Source organism: Triticum urartu, chromosome 1, assembly GCF_003073215.2.
Source record: "Triticum urartu cultivar G1812 chromosome 1, Tu2.1, whole genome shotgun sequence".
Taxonomy (NCBI): Eukaryota; Viridiplantae; Streptophyta; class Magnoliopsida; order Poales; family Poaceae; genus Triticum; species Triticum urartu.
The window spans coordinates 68,450,398-68,471,190 of record NC_053022.1 but is presented as its reverse complement, the minus strand read 5'-3'; the positions used below and the strand labels follow the sequence as shown (position 1 = coordinate 68,471,190).

General features: G+C 48.2%; 2 protein-coding genes across 2 annotated transcripts; one reads left to right on the top strand and one right to left on the bottom strand.

Annotated features, from left to right (window-relative positions):
• The first annotated feature begins 7,649 nt into the window (after positions 1–7,649).
• Positions 7,650–13,012, top strand: LOC125548011 (CBL-interacting protein kinase 32). Its single transcript, XM_048711726.1, has 15 exons — positions 7,650–7,859; positions 8,969–9,233; positions 9,576–9,638; positions 9,904–9,975; positions 10,109–10,216; positions 10,291–10,371; positions 10,538–10,591; positions 10,681–10,806; positions 10,889–10,978; positions 11,214–11,336; positions 11,452–11,562; positions 11,889–12,002; positions 12,134–12,190; positions 12,272–12,346; positions 12,535–13,012. Exons 2-15 carry the CDS (start codon positions 9,063–9,065, stop codon positions 12,607–12,609), a joined length of 1,320 nt encoding a protein of 439 aa, XP_048567683.1. The 5' UTR covers positions 7,650–7,859; positions 8,969–9,062; the 3' UTR covers positions 12,610–13,012.
• Position 13,013: 1 nt separating this feature from the next.
• LOC125548020 (neo-calmodulin-like) lies at positions 13,014–16,163 on the bottom strand. Its single transcript, XM_048711732.1, has 4 exons — positions 16,091–16,163; positions 15,611–15,974; positions 15,389–15,502; positions 13,014–13,209 (listed from the first exon to the last, which is right to left on the bottom strand). The coding sequence occupies exons 1-4, from the start codon at positions 16,161–16,163 to the stop codon at positions 13,074–13,076; spliced, it is 687 nt and encodes a 228-aa protein (XP_048567689.1). The 3' UTR covers positions 13,014–13,073.
• Between the last annotated feature and the right edge of the window lie 4,630 nt (positions 16,164–20,793).

The window sequence follows — 20,793 nt, the reverse complement described above, 5'->3', positions numbered from 1 at the left end:
TGACTGATGGTGATTCACATTTTATTCATGGTGCTTTCCGTAAAATGCTTGCTAAGTATGATGTTAATCATAGAATTGCATCTCCTTATCACCCTCAGTATAGTGGTCAAGTAGAATTGAGTAATAGAGAGCTCAAATTAATTTTGCAAAAGACTGTCAATAGGTCTAGAAAGAATTGGTCCAAGAAACTTGATGATGCATTATGGGCCTATAGAACTGCATATAAAAATCCTATGGGTATGTCTCCGTATAAAATGGTTTATGGAAAAGCATGTCACTTACCTCTCGAACTAGAACACAAGGCATATTGGGCTATTAAAGAGCTCAATTATGATTTTAAACTTGCCGGTGAGAAGAGGTTATTTGATATTAACTCACTCGATGAATGGAGAACCCAAGCCTACGAAAATGCCAAGTTGTTTAAAGAAAAAGTTAAAAGATGGCATGATAAAAGGATACAAAAGCGTGAGTTTAATGTAGGTGATTATGTATTGCTATACAACTCTCGTTTAAGATTTTTTGCAGGAAAACTTCTCTCTAAATGGGAAGGTCCTTACGTTATCGAGGAGGTCTATCATTCCGGTGCCATAAAAATCAACAACTTCGAAGGCTCAAATCCGAAGGTGGTGAACGGTCAAAGAATCAAACATTATATCTCAGGTAATCCCATAAATGTTGAAACCAATGTTATTGAAACCATAACCCCGGAGGAATACATAAGGGACACTTTTCGGAACGTTTCAGACCCCGGAGGAATACATAAGGAATAGGTATGTGGTACGGTAAGTAAACCGACTCCAAAACAGTTTTTAAGGCAATATTTCTCCATTTTGGAATATTTAAAAAAATAGAAAAATAACAAGCAGTCCGGGAAGGACACAAGGCCTCCACGAGGGTGGAGGGTGCGCCCTACCCTACTGGGCGCGCCCCCCTACCTCGTGGGCACCTCATGCGCTTTTCGGACTCCGTTTTCTTACACGACACGTATTTTGGTCGGTAAAAATTCATTATATAATCTCCCGAAGGTTTTGACTCATGTATCACGCAAATATCCTCTGTTCTTGTTTCAAGTTGTTTCCTGTCAGGGTCGTCAAGGCCAGGCATCATGTCGTCCCCCTCCTCCAACAATGGTGACAACGATGCTTGGCTAATGAAGATAGAGCTGAAGAGGGAAGAACCCATGGAGATCAACAAGGATGAATGGATCAAGAAGGCCACAGAGGATCACGCTCCGGCAGCAGAAGACATCCTTCAACTTGATCACAATCTTCTTACCCCAACTGAGATCGAAGCTTTCAATATGATTGAGTTAGCTCGTATACAGAACAAGTATCTCACACGTGAAAATATTTTGTTGAAGGAGCATATTGTTGCACTCAAGGGCATTATCCGCAAGCTGGAGGACCTCTTACGCTCGATGTGTGACTATCCATCATCATCTCCATCTTCTCCACCAACAAAGAAGAACTGAGCATCGGGTATGGGCACTCCCATTGGCAACTGCCAAGCTTGGGGGAGTGCCTCGGTATCGTATCACCATCACTTTTATCTTTACCGTTTTTCTTAGTTCGATCCTTTTGGTAATATCTTGATCTAGTAGAATAAAGTTTATGGCATCATCTAGTTTTGAGTTTTGCTTTATGATCCCTCTATGTAATCGAGTCCGTGAGCTATATAGAAAAAAGATTAGTGTTGAGTCAAGGGCTTGATTATTTTCCCATGATCCTAAGTGAATAAAAGAAAAGAGAAATAAAAAAAGGGGGGAAACAAAGAGATCATATGGATCTTATGGAGAGTAATGAGCTCACATAGAAAAAGTATGATGAATAAAAGTTGTTGAGAGTTGACAAACATAGTTTTGGTCATCGTTGCAATTAATAAGAAGTAATAAAGAAAGAGATGTCTTCACATATAAATATACTATATTGGACATCTTTTACGATTGTGAGCACTCATTAAAATATGACATGCTAAAGAGTTGACGTTGGACAAGGAAGACAACGTAAGGGGTTATGTTTTCTTACATCTGAGATAAATTATATTGTCATGGATCATCCAACATGGTTGAGCTTTCCTTTCCCCCTCATGCTAGCCAAATTCATCGCACCAAGTAGAGATACTACTTGTGCTTCCAAATACCCTTAAACCAGTTTTGCCATGAGAGTCCACCATACCTACCTATGATTGAGTAAGATCCTCCAAGTAAGTTGTCATCGGTGCAAGCAATAAAAATTGCTCTCTAAATATGTATGACTTATTAGTGTGGGAGAAAATAAGCTTTATACGATCATGTGATATGGAAGAAATAAAAACGACAGACTGCATAATAAAGGTCCATATCACAAGTGGCAATATAAAGTGACGTTTTTTCGCATTAAGACTTTGTGCATCCAACCATAAAAGCGCATGACAACCTCTGCTTTCCTCTGCGAAGGACCTATCTTTTACTTTTATCTCCTACCTTGCATAAGAGTCATGGTGATCTTCACCCTTCCTTTTTACATTTTATCCTTTGGCAAGCACAGTATGTTGGAAAGATCCTGGTATATATGGCTAATTGGATGTGAGTCTTCATGAACTATTATTGTTGACATTACCCTTGAGGTAAAACGTTGGGAGGCAAAACTATAAGCCCCTATCTTTCTCTGTGTCCGATTAAAACTCCATACCCATAAGTATTGCGTGAGTGTCAGCAATTGTGAAAGACTATATGATAGTTGAGTATGTGGACTTACTGAAAAGCTCTTATATATTGACTCTTTCCTATGTTATGATAAATTGCAATTGCTCCAATGACTGAGATTATAGTTTGTTAGTTTTCGATGAATTTTACGATTCATAATTGAAATTGTGATTGAATTATTACTCTAGCATAAGAAATCATATGACAAGAATTATGTAAGTTGTTGTTCTAAGAATGATCATGATGCCCTCATGTCCGTATTTTACTTTTATCGACACCTCTATCTCCAAACATGTGGACATATTTTTCGATTTTGGCTTTCGCTTGAGGACAAGCGAGGCCTAAGCTTGGGGGAGTTGATACGTCCATTTTGCATCATGCTTTTATATCGATATTTATTGCATTATGGGTTGTTATTACACATTATGTCACAATACTTATGCCTATTCTCTCTTATTTTACAAGGTTTACATAAAGAGGGAGAATGCCGCCAGCCGGGATTCTGGGCTGGAAAAGAAGCAAATATTAGAGACCTATTCTGCACAGCTCCAAAAGTCTTGAAACTTCACAGAAGACGTTTTCAGAATAGGCATGGGGATGCCTAGTTGGGGGATTCCCATGCAAGTACCTTGGGTTGCTGATAGAGGCTAAGGTGTCCCGATGTTTCGATGAGATGGTGGCTATCGTTTTCTGTGGGAGTCGACCTTGACGATCCGACTACGAACGTGCGAGACGTCGCGCCTTAGCAATCGCTAAACCAACTTCCGAGGGTTATTGACCACGCCGGAGCACGATCAACCTGACCACGAGGGTCTGTTTCCTGCGAACAAACGAAGAACAAGCAAGAAACTGAGATTGCAATCGGGATATTGCGAATATAAGATGAAAGCTTTATTGATCAAGGTGGGGTTCTGTGACGTCTTGGTCTGGTCGTTGGACACAAACGAAGTACGCGAAGTTGCAGCTATGGCGAACTTTTAATCTAAACAAAACCCAAAGTCTAAACGATGCCCTAAGGGCTGTATATATGGAGGAAGAGGGGGGAATTTCGTGGCCCTTGAGGGTGGGGTCCGAAACCAACCCTAACTCTTGTTTCCCCACACATACGGACTCTAAAAATAGCCTATACTTAAGTATTTCGAAATTACATGGGCCTGGCCCATTAATAAGGTGACGCAGCACCTAGAATAGCCTATGGACGAATATTATGAAGTGGCATCTTGTATATTTCGTCCAAGGTTTCATGCACTCCTTATGGCGGCTTCAAAGTCCTGAAATCATCACTTGTAACTCCGTTCTTGATCCCCTTGCGCATGCCATCAACTTCATGCGTGTTCTTGCTCCAATGTTCATCCTTCTCCAAGCTAGGCCCTTCATTTGTAAGCAAAACAAATGTATCCAATTTAGGCAGCATCATAATCTCATGAACATTAGAATCATTACCAAGAAACGAAAGTACCTGGTAATTTAATTAGCGTGCGCGAGCTCTAGTAATTGGTCCAGTATATGCAACAGTAGGGGCTGTGGGTGTAACAATGGTATTGATGTCCTCATCAGTTGCCATTAACCATTAGGAAATCCAAGATAACACAATTATAGGGAATTGTCGACAATATTACAAGCAAGCTCCCGACTTGGAAAGCATCTTCTATGGATAAATCAGGTCGGCTTATTCTTGTTATATTCGTCTTGTGTGACATGCTGATTCACATGATGATGGCTTTGATGTACCACCCAAGGTGATTGTTAGCCTCATTAAGATCTGCCATGGATTCTTGTGGCTTGGTCATGCAGACGCGAAGGGTGGACAATGTTTGGTGGCTTGGGGTGTGATGTGCATGCCCAAGTGGGCTGGAGACTTCAGAATTCCAAACTTGAGATGGTTAAACTTTGCCCTACGTGCAAGATGGCTTTGGCTAAATCGTGTGGATGGCTCAAAGCCTTCGGTTGAGTTTAACATCCAGGTTCCGTCTGAGTCGCACACGGTATATAAGGATGCTGTCTTTGTGGATGTTGGAGACGGTAGGACCTCTTTATTTTGGGAGTGCAGATGGTTATAAGGCATGAGGGTTCATGACATTGCACCACACATATATGACCGTATACGACCGGTTGCCAGGCGAAGTAGAATAGTGGCATATGCACTTGATGAAGTGTGGCCCCAAGATGTTGGCCTAGATCTGAATACAGATGAGATACATGAATACTTTCAGCTATGGGACATCGTATCGATGGTTGATCTACCGGAAGGCATGGAAGACTATGTGAGATGGGCCTAGGAGTCGTCAGGGCAATACTCGACATGCTCAGCCTATGCGTCTTGCTTCTTTGGCCAGAGCACAATCTTGTTGCCATAGTAATATGGTGAAGTCGTGCTCCACTAAGATGTAAGTTCCTCGCCTGGCTAGCCATGAAGAATAGGTGTGGACATCAGATAGACTTGCTCTGCATGGATTACTGCATCAGGTTGGCATGTCCCCTCTGCGACCAGGAGCAAGAAACTACCGATCACATCCTGGTGTCCTGCGTTTTCGCGAGATCGGTGTGGCATTTCATCCTAGACGCTTGGGGAAGGGCTCATTGGGCACCATCATCAATTGATACACTATTGCCATGGACTGCATCCCTTATGGTACAAGATCGCAGCATGAAGGACATGCACACTTGCTACTTCTCATCGTGTGGCAATTGTGGAAGCACTGAAATGCGGTGGTTTTGATGGAGCTACCCCTTTGATTGGAGAGCTGCGCCGCTAGAATTGCAACCTGATTCTCCCCTTCTCGTCGCCACCAATCATGCTGGCGTCTCCTTTGATTTTAAGTCCGCCCACCTCTCTCTCTCTCTCTCTTTGTGTGTGTGTGTGTGTGTGTGCCGGATCCCCTGAGACTGCCTCCGCCATCGCCTAAGCCAGAATATGCTCGTACAGCGGCGAAGCTACCTCAAACATCCTCCTCTGCTCCTTAACCTAGATCCGACCAAGTACCTCGAACGATAGATCCTGAATCCTCTTGGCCTCTCGCTCCTCCGTCCTCTACCTAGATCTGAGCAAGCCGAGTCGAGAGCAGCTGTCGCTCCATCATCGCTCGCCAACTCATCGTGTGGCGGATTTGGGCAAGTTGCATCGACAGCAGAACACCCTAAAGGGGATCCGTGGCGGATTTGAGCAGCCGATGTGGTTGTGCGAGCGAAGTCGCGATCACCTGAATCAAGAGCACTTGTCCATGTGCTAGATGTATGTAGTGACTTTGTTAATTTTGAAACTTTGTGCTACTTTCAAGCATGATGAAGGAGATATATTGTACTACATCGTTTATATATAGTATAATTTTGTAATGGAGATGTGCAACAAGATCTTCTATATTATAGAAGAAAAGGCAAGAATATTTTTTTCTACCTTTAGAATGGGATCGGGTTTAGTACACTTCTAAAACATGTTCCAAAATTTTCATAAATGCAATTTGCAACAGGGAAACGTTTGGGGACGACGCACCGGCCGAGTTTGCGCCGGTCGCCCGCTGCGTCACCACACGTCCTCGCTAGCACGCGCTGCCTCCACCGCATCCGCACATTTTCTTTGTGGGACCCACGCCTGTCCCTCCCTCTTTTCCCTCTTTCTCCTTCCTTCCTTATCCTCTTCCTCCCGTCATTCTCCTTCCCTCATTATCTTTCTGCTTCTCCCTGGTCTCATTTGTCCTCCATGGATCTCTCCTCCTGTTGACCACCGGCCTCCGCTGCTACTAGAAACCGGACATGGCTGTTCCAACGAAGCATCCGCACATCCTCCTCCATGCCATGGTTGTGCGCCACCTACCCCTTGGCCTCATGGTGCACTACTAGATCCCCAGCTTCCTGGCCATGCTACTACGCCCACTGGTGCGTGCTACAACCAGCGGTCGACCGTGCTACAACCGACGATCGAATATGCTGCAACCAGTGACAGTGAGATTGCGGCGGCGATGATAGTGCACGATTTTTGTTACAACCAGCAACAAAAAAGCTAGCTCCGATGACATGATTTGCTGCAACGGCAATGATGAAGTTTTGTGGTGGCGACTGAGGTGTTGTGATTTTTGCTACAACCGGAAGCAGAAAAAGCTACCACCGACGGTCATTTTTGCTACAACTGGCAACGAAAAAGCTACCATCGGAAACGTGATTTGCTGCAACGGCCACGATGAAATTTGTGGTGGCGACGGCGATGCTGTGATTTTTTGCTGCAACCGACAGCATGAAAAGCTACAACCAGTGTCACGTCTTGCTACTCCCGGCAAAACCTGACGAAGGTTGAAGCAAATCGTCGTCGCCGCCGTGACAGTCGACATGAATGGTTGTAGCAATTCCCGTCACCGGTCGTAGCAAAAATGAACAATGGTTGAAGCAAAATATATCTGCACGTGGATGATGAAGCAGAAAGGGATGGTTGGGCGTGGCCATGGCAACAGGGCTGCGGTGAGGGGCGCCAGCAGAGCTACAACCTGAACTACACCCGTCGCTGCTGAGAGCTGCAACCGCAGGTGCGGCTGTTTCATGGGTCGAGGCGGCGATGAGGACGACCAGCGAAGGTGGGGACCAGCAACGAGGACGGCCGGCGAGGATGGGGACCAGCGACTAGGACGGCCGGCGAGGATGGGGACCAGCGACTAGGACGGCCGGCGAGGGTGGGGACGACGACGAGGACGGCCACCAGAGGGGAGACGAGGCGCACATCGAGCGGGAGATGCGATTCTAGTTTTCTTTGTTTGAAAACTTGCAGGCTCATGATAATTGGACACCGAATTCACCTGTGGCGAATTAACGAGGAGGGGGTCCAGATCCGATATCCGGGATCAATCATGCACACTCACGCATGGTGTGTTGTTGTGTGGTGTGTGACTCCGCTCGCACCCTGCTGCCGCTGTCCGAGTCGCCGTGGGGCCAACGCTCTTACACCAACTGCCCCGGCTGCTCCTTTCTTAAAGGCCACCGTCATGTCTGTGTCGTCGTCTCCCAGCTCAGCCGAGTCGTTCCAAACTTGCAGTTCCAACTTCAACCTCCTCCTCTCTCTCGCTCACTCCTATTTATTACAGTAGCTAAGCTTCCCTCTTCTCCTCCCCCCGAGCCCCCTTCCTTCCTGTTCCTGATCGCAGACACCCATTTCTTGCCGCTCGTAGAGCAGCAGCCAGCAGCCACCTCGCCTGTAAGTTCTCCGAGCTTCCTCTCCTCTCCTCTCTGCTCCCTATGCAAAGAAATATAAAAACGTTTAGATCACTACTTCAGCCATCTAAATGCTCTTATATTTCTTTACGGAGAGGGAGTACTTCTCAATTGGCTTTCTACTCTTTCTTCCTTGTGAATTGCGGTTCACCCAGTGTTTGATGTCCCAATTTTGGCTTGCGCCGTCCCCACTAACTAACTGAACTCGAGTCTTTGGCGACTAGCTCCCATCAGGATCAGATGCATAAACTCGGTGCCATTCTTTGCATAGGAAGAATTTCTTGATGGCGGCTATAGGGCCTAGGCTGGGGAGATTCTCTCTCCGTTACCCTCTTGCTCTTGGCAAATCTTCCAAAGTTTTATTTTTCCACAAAAAAATAGCAAGAAGAACATGGGCTTGGTGCTTGAGAATTCTGACCAGCTCGTCTTCCTTCCTTTGGTGGGTGTGGAGTGGAATATGCCACGCCCTGCGAGTATTCAAATGCTCTGTTTCTTTCAAAAACTCTACTGTATTCTTTCATTCAAAAAAGAATGGTCTGTTTGCAGTGGTGCGTGCCCAGTTTCATTCACAACAGACATCCTGTGCAGTCCAGATCCAAAAACACGAGGGTCTTATTATTCCTTTTGACCTCCAGTTGATTATTCCCGTTTAACTTGGCCTTTCGGGGATTTTCTCCAGGATCTTGTCTAGTACTAGTGATCTAAACGCTCTTACATTTGTTTATAGAGGAAGTACTAAACAACTCCACTACTCTACTCTGATTGACTTGTTGACACATCTTATTTTTGGGTTCAGTTCAGGGGTAGGTAGGTGTTCTTCTTTCGAACCATGCATGTAACAACCTAATGCACAAGTGCGAAGTGCAGTTTTGTGTACGCAACTTAATGCATGGTCTGCTGGTTCCTCACTCCCCCATAACTGACTGCTCAACAGCATTTCAAAACTTCCATGGCCATGGGTCCGTTTTCTGCAGTGCCACGAGATGATAACTCTCTCTTTTTTTTTGGATATATCTGTTCATTAACGTGTAGTACAACCAAGGTGAGAAAAAACACGAGCCCGTCCTCATCTTTTCCGTGTCTCAACTGTAGGTTTTCCACACAGGACAGTGAAACAAATTGGCGGCGCGTGGAAACGGAGCCACACGCCTGACCAGAGGTTTGGGAGAGGGGGATAAGGCAGGGGATGAGTACAACCAAGGTGAAGAGGCGTGTGGGCAAGTATGAGCTAGGGCGGACCATCGGCGAGGGCACCTTCGCCAAGGTCAGGTTCGCCAGGAACACCGAGACCGGGGACCCCGTTGCCATCAAGATCTTGGACAAGGAGAAGCTTCTCAAGCACAAGATGGTCGAGCAGGTCACTCTCCAGCGCCCACCTCACATTTAACCTTGTGTCATGCTCCTCAATCATCACTTCTTCTTTCCGGTCATATTTCATATCCAGTCGATTACGATGGGTCCTCCTGCCCCATCGCTGTATTTTCGCGGTACAAATCAGGCTGCCACTTTTGCCTGAATTCAGTACTCCCTCCGTTCACTTTTATAAGGCCTTGTAGACATTTCAGACAGCGTGCAAAACAGCTCAATTTCAATTGTCCGAGACGACTTATAAAAGTGAACGGAGGGAATAACTTTTGACGGCACTTTTTTGTTTGTCTTTTGCTGATGATGAGTAACTAACTATGTGGTGGAATCGCAGATCAAGCGGGAAATCGCAACGATGAAGCTGATTAAGCATCCCAATGTTGTCCGCATACACGAGGTAGCTCAAGGAATCGCCATTTCTATCTTGTTTTCGATATTCAGGTTAATCCTGTAATATTGTTCAGAAATGTGCATCATGTTATGTCTGGGGTCCATGCTAGTACAATACTACTCAAAGGCAGCTACCTCTTTCCAATCATGCACCTCAACCATAAAGTTGTTGTCAGAAATATTGGACGCAATTATTTGACATGTCTGTTTTAATTTCATCAGGGGAACTGCTAATATTATCGAATTAATTAATGTTCTCCTCGATTTTCCAGGTGATGGGAAGCAAAACAAAAATCTACATTGTTTTGGAATATGTCACCGGGGGCGAGCTCTTTGACACAATTGTAAGTGATGTGCTACAACCTAAGTTTCCTGCTTATGCGCTGATGCAGCTTGCTTATCTTCAGCAAACACAGGATTACAACATATACCGTTGTTAATTATGTGCTGACGGTTATTGCGTCCCTTGTCGTAAAGGTTAACCACGGCAGAATGAGGGAAGATGAGGCAAGGAGATACTTCCAGCAGCTGATTAATGCTGTTGATTATTGCCATAGCAGGGGGGTGTACCACCGCGATTTAAAAGTGAGCTCCTCTCTATCTGTGCTGCCTGTTTCCCTGTCGTTATGAAATGTGAACCTAAACCGAAATACTTGCAGCCAGAAAATTTATTACTTGATTCATGTGGAAATCTAAAGGTGTCTGATTTTGGGCTGAGCGCGCTATCTCAGCAGCTCAAGGTACGGGTTTATTATTGCTTCATGCACTCCTAAGTTATCATGGAAGTTTTCGGACTTCACACTTTTCTGTATTAGCAGATAATCATGTTCCTTTGATGTTCAAACACTCTCATATATTCATTCTTCCTATATATTTTGGAATATTTTATTATTTATTGTTGTTCAGGATGACGGATTACTGCACACGACTTGTGGCACTCCAAATTATGTTGCACCAGAGGTAATTTCAGAAATTTGTAGAAACTGGACAACCAATAGTTTTTGACATTAATTTCTAACCAAGTACCACAATAATGCAACTACCGACAGGTCCTCGAAGATCAAGGCTATGATGGCGCAATGGCAGATTTGTGGTCATGTGGAGTAATTCTGTTTGTTCTGCTAGCAGGGTATTTGCCTTTTGAGGACTCTAATCTTATGGCCTTGTATAAGAAAGTGAGCATTGAACTTCTTTTGGTTTACTGTTACGGTCTTGCTTGTTCATGCTGATTTGATTTTTCTCTATTATTCCTTGCAGATATCAAATGCAGAGTTTACGTTTCCGCCTTGGACGTCTTTTCCTGCCAAGAGGTTGTTAACAAGAATCCTTGATCCCAATCCGATCACGGTATGGTAGAACACAAGATCTCATTGAACCAATACTTAAATAGGAAAATCTCCTCACACAATGCATCCAGTACGGTTGCAGATAGCATGCCGTCAGTTCCATTCATCAGCCTATCAATATTCCAAGTTCTGTTGTGCTTACTAATAAACACACCAGAGATGGTGTTCAATCAGGGACTAATAATCCCACATCTTGCTCCATAATATCAAGCTAATATTTTGACAAATTGTGGCAGAGAATAACAGTTCAAGAAATGTTAGAGGATGAGTGGTTCAAGAAAGGTTATAAGCGTGCGGAGTTTGATGAGAAGTATGACACAACACTGGATGATGTGGATGCTGTCTTCAATGATTCAGAAGTAAGCCCATGGCTATATGCAAGCTCTTGCATTTCTGTTTCTACCAAATGCAGAAGATCTCTCGTGGGTTCGGTATTACTAACCAGTTTTATGACTCTGGTTTGACTTCCTCCAGGAGCACCATGTAACAGAAAAGAAAGAAGAAGAACCAGTAGCTCTGAATGCATTTGAACTGATTTCAATGTCAGCAGGCCTCAATCTTGGAAATTTATTCGACTCTGAGCAGGTAAGATAACATCCTAATAGCAACATAAAACTTGGGAATTTGCGATGCGCGATTACTTAACTCACCATGGTTTTAAAGTTTTTTACTGATATAGCCTTAATCATGTGTGAAATATGCACTTGATTTTATTATAAAGTATCTCTAATTCGGTATCTCAGTTAGTACATTGAATCAGGGAAAGCTATCAGTTACATTTATATGCCTATGTAAATATAAGATCTTCAGACCTTTTTTCACTTAGAGCTTTATGCACATTTCCTGTTACGCATTTATGATTTCGAAATTTCATTCTTCTATACTCTAACATCGAATAACTATAACGACAGGAATTTAAAAGAGAAACAAGGTTTACATCTAAAAGCTCGCCTAAAGAAATTCTCCGCAAGATCGAAGAAGCTGCAAAGCCTCTAGGATTTGATATTCAGAAGAAAAATTACAAGGTCTGCCACGCAAAGCTTGGTTTAATAACAGTCCACGCTATTATTTTTCTTAAAAAAGATCTATTGATATTGTATATGAGCCTGAAGTATATTTTTTTCCTGAATGTTTAAATCCTTTTTTGTTTGATCAGCTGAGACTAGAAAAGGTAAAAGCAGGAAGGAAGGGGAACCTCAATGTTGCTACCGAGGTAATGCAGAGAATATGCTGAACTGAATCCACTTTGAAGTTAACTTCTTCAGTTTAACTTTATCTGCGCAATATCATTTAGATACTGCGAGTCGGACCTTCTCTTCATATGGTTGAAGTTCGCAAAGCAAAAGGCGACACTCTAGAATTTCACAAGGTAAACTATCAGGCCATATGGCTTGGAATTAGAGCCTATCAACTGAGAGGTGCACCTATTCCTGCTTCTACGACATCAGTAATCTGGACTCGATGAGTTACCGGGATTGTAAATTGTGTTTTGACCTCTTTTCGCCTTTCCCTCGCCAATCTGTACTGATATGCATAAATCTTGATATTGTGGTGCAGTTCTACAAGAACCTTTCAAACACCTTGAAGGACGTTGTTTGGAAATCCGACGATCTTCAGATCCAACCTTCCTAGCAGCAGCTTGGGAGAAGGGGGAATGGGTAAACTATTAGCATCCCATTCTTCCTGAGTTGATCCATTCTCAGGAGCTGGATCAAGATAAATTGTTCACCACATTTTGTAAGTACCGGTGGATATCCCTGTTGTCAGCTGTGCTTGTCCTCCACTGGTGTTGTATATGCTGCATTTTGAGAGACTTCTTGGAGCATTTTAAGTCAAGCACAATCAAGTAGGTTTTGGTGTATATTAGGCATGTGGGTTTTCGCAAGTCGTATCGAGTTCACTTTGGAACAATGCAATCAGGAATTCGCAAACATTTAGCCGAATATGCTTGTAAACTCGCACCGGCCGGTCATCATTTCGTTCCCATTGTAAATTGTGAGACCATGGAAGTTAATTTCTTGTTTTTGCCTTGTTACATACACTTGTTCCTTCAGCTGTAAATCAGAACTGAAGGGTGAAACAAAAAGCCTGAATTTTCAGAGGATGATACATGAGGGGATGCAGCTTCCTCGTTTGTCCTTGTCCTTGTTTCCTTGTTCCGGCGGGGGATCTGCATCGCCGTCGGTCTTCTCTCCTACCATCTCACGGCTGTTTTCCTGTGACTTCCGCCGTCTGCCATTTGCACATGACACGAGCAACATGCAGTGTGAGATAGGAACACATAGCATTCTAGTAGTATCATATATACATTGGGTTCATGCTCATCGTCGTTTCGGTTAAAGATGCTGCCTTGCAAGTGCAAAAGATAGGAGAAAGATGAAGAAGGTTTTGCCTATGAAGACTAGTAGTTAACTCAAGTTGCATGGTGGGAATCCCAGTAGGAACCGATCCAAAGAGGGAAAGAGGGGGGAGTGGAGAACTGAAAGTGGAGTGAACGGCCCAGGACCGACCCGCCCCCGCGTCGCTCCGCTTGGGGCGACGAAACCCTAGCCACCAGTCCTCCCACCCCTCCTCCTTCCCCCCTCGTCGCCGCCTGAGGAGGCCTCCGGCGAACTCCGCGTGGCCACCAAGGGCGGCGGCAGCGAGGATCTGGCTGCTCCCTCGCGGAGGGCTTCCGGCGCCGTCTTCTACAGCGAGCGGTGTCGTAGGTGTTGCTCCTGTGTCTCCTCGGCCGCGTGGGCGGCGAGGGACGGCGGGAGTTGTCGCCGGTCGTAGCGGGTGGTGCGTCCTCCTGGCTCGCGTCCGGATTTGAAGGAGGCCTCCCTCCCCCCCCCCCCCCCCCCCCCCCCCCCCCCCCCCCCCCCCCCCCCCCCCCACCCCGCAGCGCTGCTTCATGCCGGATCTGGTCGTCAGAGGCCTTGGGTCGCGGGCGCCGATGAAGGTGGACTGCCAAGAGTCGCGAACTTGGACCGGGAGAAATCCTTGGCTGGTTCTCTGGCCACGGCGGCGGCGACATCGGCTGGTGCCGTTCCCCTCCACGGAGGCGTCGTCGAGGTTCGGTTCCTCTCCCTCCCGCTTCTTTCCCGGGAGAAATCCCTTGTCTTGCATAGACTGGACGGCAACGGCGCGGTGTGCGTCGCCTCCTTCTTGAAGGTGTCGTCTTGGGCAAGGTGGGAGTGTGCAGTGGGGCATCGTGGTGGCTGCGTCTTCGGCGAGGGAGATGGAACATGGTGCTTTGTTTCTGAATTAGTGCAGCTCGGCACTCCTTATGATTTGTTCGGTTGACGGTCAGCTTCTGCTTGATTGGCGTCATTGCCTTGGGCAGGGAGGGGATAGGGGTCCTCACTTGCAACTGCTCGATGCAGTGACATGGACATGGCTGATTTCTGCGGGCCTGAGCTAATTTTAATTGTGGTGCTTCATCTCTTTTCTCTGTATGTTTGTTCAATGACAGCTCCCTTGTGGGACGCGGAGTTTCTGCACCCCAACTCAAATGAGTTCGAGTGAACAGTAAAATCAAAAAAAAAATTAAAAAAATCCAATTTTTTTAGGAGAAACATTGACAAAAGTTCTAAGTGCTTGCAGAAATTCGCCATGAAATCACATTTCTAGAAGGCGTGGCAAAAAAAAACAAAATCAGTACTCTGAAGAAGCTACTTTCAAAAGCATTTTGGAGCACTGATTTTTTTTTTGCCACGCTTTACAGGAATGTGATTTCATGATGAATTTTTGCAAGCACTTAGAACTTTTGTCAATGTTTCTCCCAAAAAAATTGGAATTTTTTGAATTTTTTTTGATTTTTTTTTCGATTTTACCGTTCACCGAGCTCAAATGAGCTCGGGAGCAAAAAGGCACTTTCGTTCCTTGTGCAGTTTTTCCTCTTCGTGCTTGTATCAGAGAGCCTCGGTGTGGATAGCCTCGGGTTTCCTTCGTGCAGCGATAGGTCGGGCTGAGTATCTCCCTTGGTGGCCGGAACCGTGCCCGTTCTTTGCTCTAGGATGAGCGATTCCATCTTCCGACGGTCCGGCGCCTTTCGAGCCAAGGCGAGGGGCAGGGGTCCCCTCCGGATTTGGAGAACAACGGCGCGATTTCGGTGTTCCACCTCCCTGGGTAGATGAGGGCGCGGTCCTTTGTCGTTCGGCACTGCCGCCGTCTGATGTTCCTCTCTGTTCGCTCTTCTGGGACAAGTTCACTCGGAGGACTCCGTCGACTACAAGCTAGAGCTTATTTAGGATTCTTGTGTAGGTCTTGTAGTCTTTGGTGCTTGTAAGCTGCTAGGCAACACTTTGTTCCGTGTTGGTTGTATTGATGGCCTTGTGTAATCTTTGGCCGGTTGATGGCTTTGTTAATTCAAAGCCGGGGTCCTCTTGAGCCTTCGTTTCAAAAAAAAAGGTTGCATGATGGAGTGTACCCTCGTTTACTCCGGCCAATCTGCATGATCCGGAAGGCCAGAAGGTAGCGGCAGACCCGGAGTCCATTCTTGAAGAGCGGCGGCGCCGATGGTTTTGATCCCGTCGAGTCCATCCTGCAGATTGATTGGTTCATTGATTGAATTAGGCCGGAAAAGAAAATGAAGAACATTTCATTGCAGATTTGCCGTGAGAAGATGCATGAGAGACGGAATGGCACTGACTTGGCCATCATGACCCTAGCGAACTCGGAGTAGTTGATCTGGCCGTCGCCGTCGAGGTCGGCCTCGCGGAGCATCTCCGCGAGCTCCTCGTCGGAGAGGCGCTCGCCGAGCTTGACCATGACGTGCCGGAACTCGTCGAGCGAGATGAAGCCGTCCTTGTCCTGGTCGAAGACGCGGAAGGCCTCGCGGAGCTCGTCCTCGGCGCCGCGCATCTTGCGGTCGAGGAGGGTGAGGAACTCGGAGAAATCCACGACGCCGTTGCCGTCGGTGTCCACCTCCGCGATCATCTCCCGCAGCTCCTCCTCCGACGGGCGCTGACCCAGCGACCGCATCACCGTGCCGAGCTCCTTGGTCGTGATCGTCCCTGTAGGTTTTCGCGCGCGCGCGGAATCAAATCTTGTTGCGTGCGTGCGTGCCAATGGCGATCGAATCGAGCGATGCATGCCAATGGCGATCGAATGGAGGAACAAGGAATCACACCGTCGCCATCCTTGTCGAAGAGGTTGAAGGCCGCCCGGAACTCGTCGATCTGCTCCTTGGACAGCTCATCCATTCATCCAGCTTAACCCTGAATTTCTTTTTACGGGGCGGAGATGGATGAACTCGCGCGGCGGTTTGCCGCCAAATCTCCCGCCTCGTAATCCGCGCGCTGTTCTTGGTTCTTGCATGCGTTGGGAGGATAAAGGAAGGATGCGCCCGCGCTTGGAAAGGTCGCTCTGCCGAGATGCCTTTCATCGGAAGGCCGACATGAGATCCGGTGCATCCGAGGCCCAGCTCTGCGTCCCGCCTCACCATCTGCAGGTCACTGCGCACCAGCCTGAAGACTTCCTCGTCGTCTTCACCCAGCCGGCGCACCACACCAACGCAGTGCGTCGCGGCACTCTGCGCGTCGAGGCATCAACCTCGCCATCCAGCCCTGGCGCGAGGACGACCATGCAGGCTTCGCCACCTTCAACCTGCACGTGCGCTGCGTCATCGAGCACATGCCCATGCAATACTGGTCCATTGAGGGGGCGCAGGAGGTGCTCGGCGACAAGGTGTGCGTCGACCGGCTCGATAGCCGTACGCTGGAGCGCGGCCACACCAAGACCTTCGCCTGCTGGGTCTGGGTGTGGGACATGGCCTTCATCCCCACCAGGCACACCTACTGGAAGCTCCCGCGGGGCGCCGGTCGGGTGGAGGAGATGGTTGGCTTCTCCCCGCCAGACCGTAGGGTGGCGCCTCCTTCGGGCGCGACGCGCTTCGACATGCTCATCCACGTGGACCTCATCGAAGACTGGTCTCCGCGCTCCCCGCGCTCCTCCCACTCACCGCAGAGTGGGCTGCCTTCATCCGGTTCTGACGACGAAAACGCGTTGCCGCGCATCTTCCCCGGCACCTGGTCCATGCACGTCGAAGATGGCCAACGTGAGGAGCCACACAGACGCCAGGCCCGTGCCCCGGTGGTGGACACCGGTTGCCGGGGCATGACTCTCAGCGGCTCTCGGCGTGACCCTGACAACGACGGGGCCGACCGACGATCATGGAAGGATACGTTGCTGGGCCGCGGGCGCAGCCACCAGGCGCAGGCTGAGGTCTCGTCCAGGGACCGCCGTGTCCGTAGCCGCTCGCCGCGCCACCGCTCTGGCAGCTCCAAGGAACGGGCCCGCAAGTCCAACAGCAACAGGCACAAGACCAGTGGCCACGACTCCAAGAAGAGTGCAAGTCAGGCCGCGTCCAAGGCCGACCCAGCTCCGCCCGCCCACCTCACCTCCGAAGCCCTCAACGACGACCTCGCACAGTTCTTCGCCCAAGCTAAGGGGCCGATCGCCACCATGGAATCGACCAACACTGATGTTGTCCACCTCGACGCAGAGATTGAAGCGGTGCTGGCCGCGCCGCTGGAGTTCACCGACAGAGACAAGGTGCAGCATGAAGATGCCCAGAAGGATGGCCCGAATCATTTCGGGCCAACGCTTTCTGGGCCATGTCACAACCCTGCAAGTTTCAGCTGCAAAACACCTACAGCTGCAGCAACAGTCCAGATGCAGCTCGGGGAGATAACTGAACAAGTGTGCCACCTGGAGATTCAAGATCCTGGCGCTGCTACTCGTGACCTCTTCTCCAGCCCTACTCCAGCCCTGCTGCCGCTGCCTCCGTCCAGGAGGTACTCTGCCCCGGGAAAATCCAGGGCAACTTCCACGCCACCACCGCGCCAGAGTGCCCGTCAGGCCGCTCAGAACAACACCACACCTGTCGCCGAGAGCGCCACGCTACGCCTGGTGAAAGGGCTGGGTCTACTGGGGCCAAAGGAGAAAATGACTGCCAAGGCTGCCGAAGCCCTCATCCGTAGGTTCGACGAACCGCTCTCCGACGACGACATCAACGTCATCGCCAAGCTGACCAAGCTCGACAAGGAGGCGTTGCGCGTGGCCGTGGGCATGGCTGGGCCTGAAGCTGAAGCCGAGGAGGCTCGTGTGTAGTCATGTTAGCGCCCCTCCTTCTATGTAGTAGTCTCCGGTAGCGGCCGGCAATAGGCCGGCTCGAGCTAGGTTTAGTTTTTCTCTGTTTCAGTAGTGGTAGGTGGCTTAGTCCTCGTCGTCGGAATTTGGGGCCTATTGTTGGTCGACGACGCCCCCGGGCTAGAAAGGCTGTGTATTAGTTGTTTCTTCTTTACTGTGTTAAGGATTTTAGCTGTCGGAATTCGTCGATGCTGCCGTCTCTCCATGAGCTGTTTCATGTTCCTGATGAGTAACACGAGCTGTGCAATCTTAAGTTGGAACATTAGAGGTCTGAACATGCCAGCCAGGCGTACGGCCGTGTGCCAGATAGCAGATGCGCAGCGGGCAAGCATTCTCTGCCTGCAGGAGACTAAGTTAGAAACTTGGACGCCCAGCATTGTTGCAGAACTGGGCGGCAGCAGATTGGAAGGATGCGCTGTCCTCTCAGCGATCGGCACTAGAGGGGGAATCGATGTTCTCTGGGACAAGAGCTTAGTCAGTTTTGTGACACACGCAGTCGGAAATTTCTCCATCACCGGAAAAGTATCTCTGATCCAGGACAGAGTGGAATTTTGGCTCACAACTGTCTATGGGCCTGTAGATGATACACGAAAAGATGACTTCCTTGCCGAAATGGCGCACGTTGCACCCCCGCAAGGAGAGCCCTGGCTGCTAAATGGAGATTTCAACATCATATATGAAGCCCGCGACAAAAGCAATCTCAACCTGAATAGGAGGACCATGGGCATGTTCAGGTCAGCGATCGACAGATCAGGCTTAAAAGAGATTAAATGCAAGAATAGAAGATTCACCTGGACAAATGAGCGGCAAAACCCAATGATGGTCAGCATCGACAAAGTGTTCTGCAACTCCGAATGGGACGCCCTCTTCCCCTCGTTCATACTAATGGCCACGGCAACAGCTTGTTCAGACCACTGCCCTCTGCTTCTTGCAAACACTGCGGCACCTCGCAAAAGAGTTGCGTTCCGTTTTGAGTCATTTTGGCCGCGTTTCCCTCACTTTCAGGAAACAGTGGAAAGAGCTTGGCAGCGCCCAGTGAACCACACTTGTCCGATCGTCAGGCTCAAGAAGAAGATGCAGAGGATGGCGCACGATCTCAAAATTTGGGCAACGTCTCTCTTCAGCGATGCAAAGATTCAGTTTCACTTGGCCTGCGAAGTAATCCTAAGACTCGATATTGCTCAAGAAAAAAGAGGTCTGATGCAACAAGAATTCTGGCTAAGGAAACAGTTGAAACTTCATACCCTTGGACTGGCTGCAGTAGAAAGAGCAAGGAAAAGACAGGCTTCAAGGATTACCTGGCTCAAGGCGGGAGATGCAAGAACGGCCTTCTTCCAAGCAAAGATCAACTCTAGAAGGAGAAAGAACTTCATTCACTCACTGCAAACAGAAACAAGGACATCCACTGCGCACGAAGAAAAGAAAGAAATTGCTCACGATCATTTTGCAAACCTGCTGGGGAAAAGGAGGATAGGCAATGCACCATCAACTGGGAGGAATTGGATATGCCAAGTATTCATAACGAGGGGCTGGATAATCCTTTCTCAGAGCCTGAGGTTTGGGCTGCCATCATAGCATCCCCAGCAGAGAAAGCGCCAGGCCCTGACGGCTTCTCGGGAACATTCTTCAGAGATTGCTGGGGCACCATTAAAAATGACGTCATGGCAGTGTTCAATCACTTCTACAACCTAGCTGAGGGGAACTTTGCTGAAATCAACTCGGCAATGATCGCCCTCTTGCCCAAGAAGGATGGAGCCACTAGAATGAGCGACTACAGACCTATAAGCCTGATACATTCCATCGCCAAGCTGATCACTAAAGTGCTATCCATGAGGCTGGCTGCTGTTATGGACAAGATTATCTCACCTGCTCAAACGGCCTTTCAACGCGGGAAATGCATCCATGACAGTTACCTTTACGTGCAAAACTCTGTCCGAGCTCTTCATAGAAATAAAACCCCAGCGCTTCTTCTTAAGCTAGACATAGCTAGGGCCTTTGATAGCATCTCTTGGGAATACTTGCTAGAACTGCTGCAGAAGCTGGGGTTCTCAGCCCGTTGGAGGGATTGGATCGCCCTTCTGCTATCTTCCTCCAACTCGTCCTGCATTCTCAATGGCGATCCTGGTGACATCGTCCTCCACCTCCGTGGTCTCCGACAGGGAGATTCCCTCTCGCCGCTTCTCCTCATCCTTTGCATCGACCCACTACACCGCCTCCTTAATGCTACCACTAGGAGGGGCGTGCTGAATCCCATCCCGGGCCCGGCGGCGAGGATGCGCACGAGCTTATTGTTGGGGAACGTTGCAGAAAACAAAAAAATTTCCTACGGTTTCACCAAGATCCATCTAGGAGTTCATCTAGCAACGAGTGATTGGATTGCATCTACATACCTTTGTAGATCACGCGCGGAAGCGTTGAAAGAATGGGGATGAGGAAGGCGTACTCGACGTGATCCAAATCACCGGAGATCCTAGCGCCGAACGGACGGCACCTCCGTGTTCAACACACGTACGGTCAGTGTGACGTCTCCTCCTTCTTGATCCAGCAAGGGGAAGGAGAGGTTGGGGAAGATGGCTCCAGCAGCAGCACGACGGCATGGTGGTGGTGGAGCTGCAGTACTCCGCCAGGGCTTCGCCAAGCTCTACGGAGGAGGAGGAGGTGTTGGAGAGGGAGAGGGAGGCG

Coding starts and splice junctions, on each gene's coding strand:
- LOC125548020 (XM_048711732.1), bottom strand. CDS start 16,163: ATGGATGAGCTGTCCAAGGAGCAGATCGACGAGTTCCGGGCGGCCTTC. Junction 15,975..16,090: donor CTTCGACAAGGATGGCGACG/GTGTGATTCCTT, acceptor GAAAACCTACAG/GGACGATCACGACCAAGGAG. Junction 13,210..15,388: donor ATTGGCCGGAGTAAACGAGG/GTACACTCCATC, acceptor TGCAAATGGCAG/ACGGCGGAAGTCACAGGAAA.
- LOC125548011 (XM_048711726.1), top strand. CDS start 9,063: ATGAGTACAACCAAGGTGAAGAGGCGTGTGGGCAAGTATGAGCTAGGG. Junction 9,234..9,575: donor AGCACAAGATGGTCGAGCAG/GTCACTCTCCAG, acceptor GTGGAATCGCAG/ATCAAGCGGGAAATCGCAAC. Junction 12,191..12,271: donor ACCTCAATGTTGCTACCGAG/GTAATGCAGAGA, acceptor AATATCATTTAG/ATACTGCGAGTCGGACCTTC.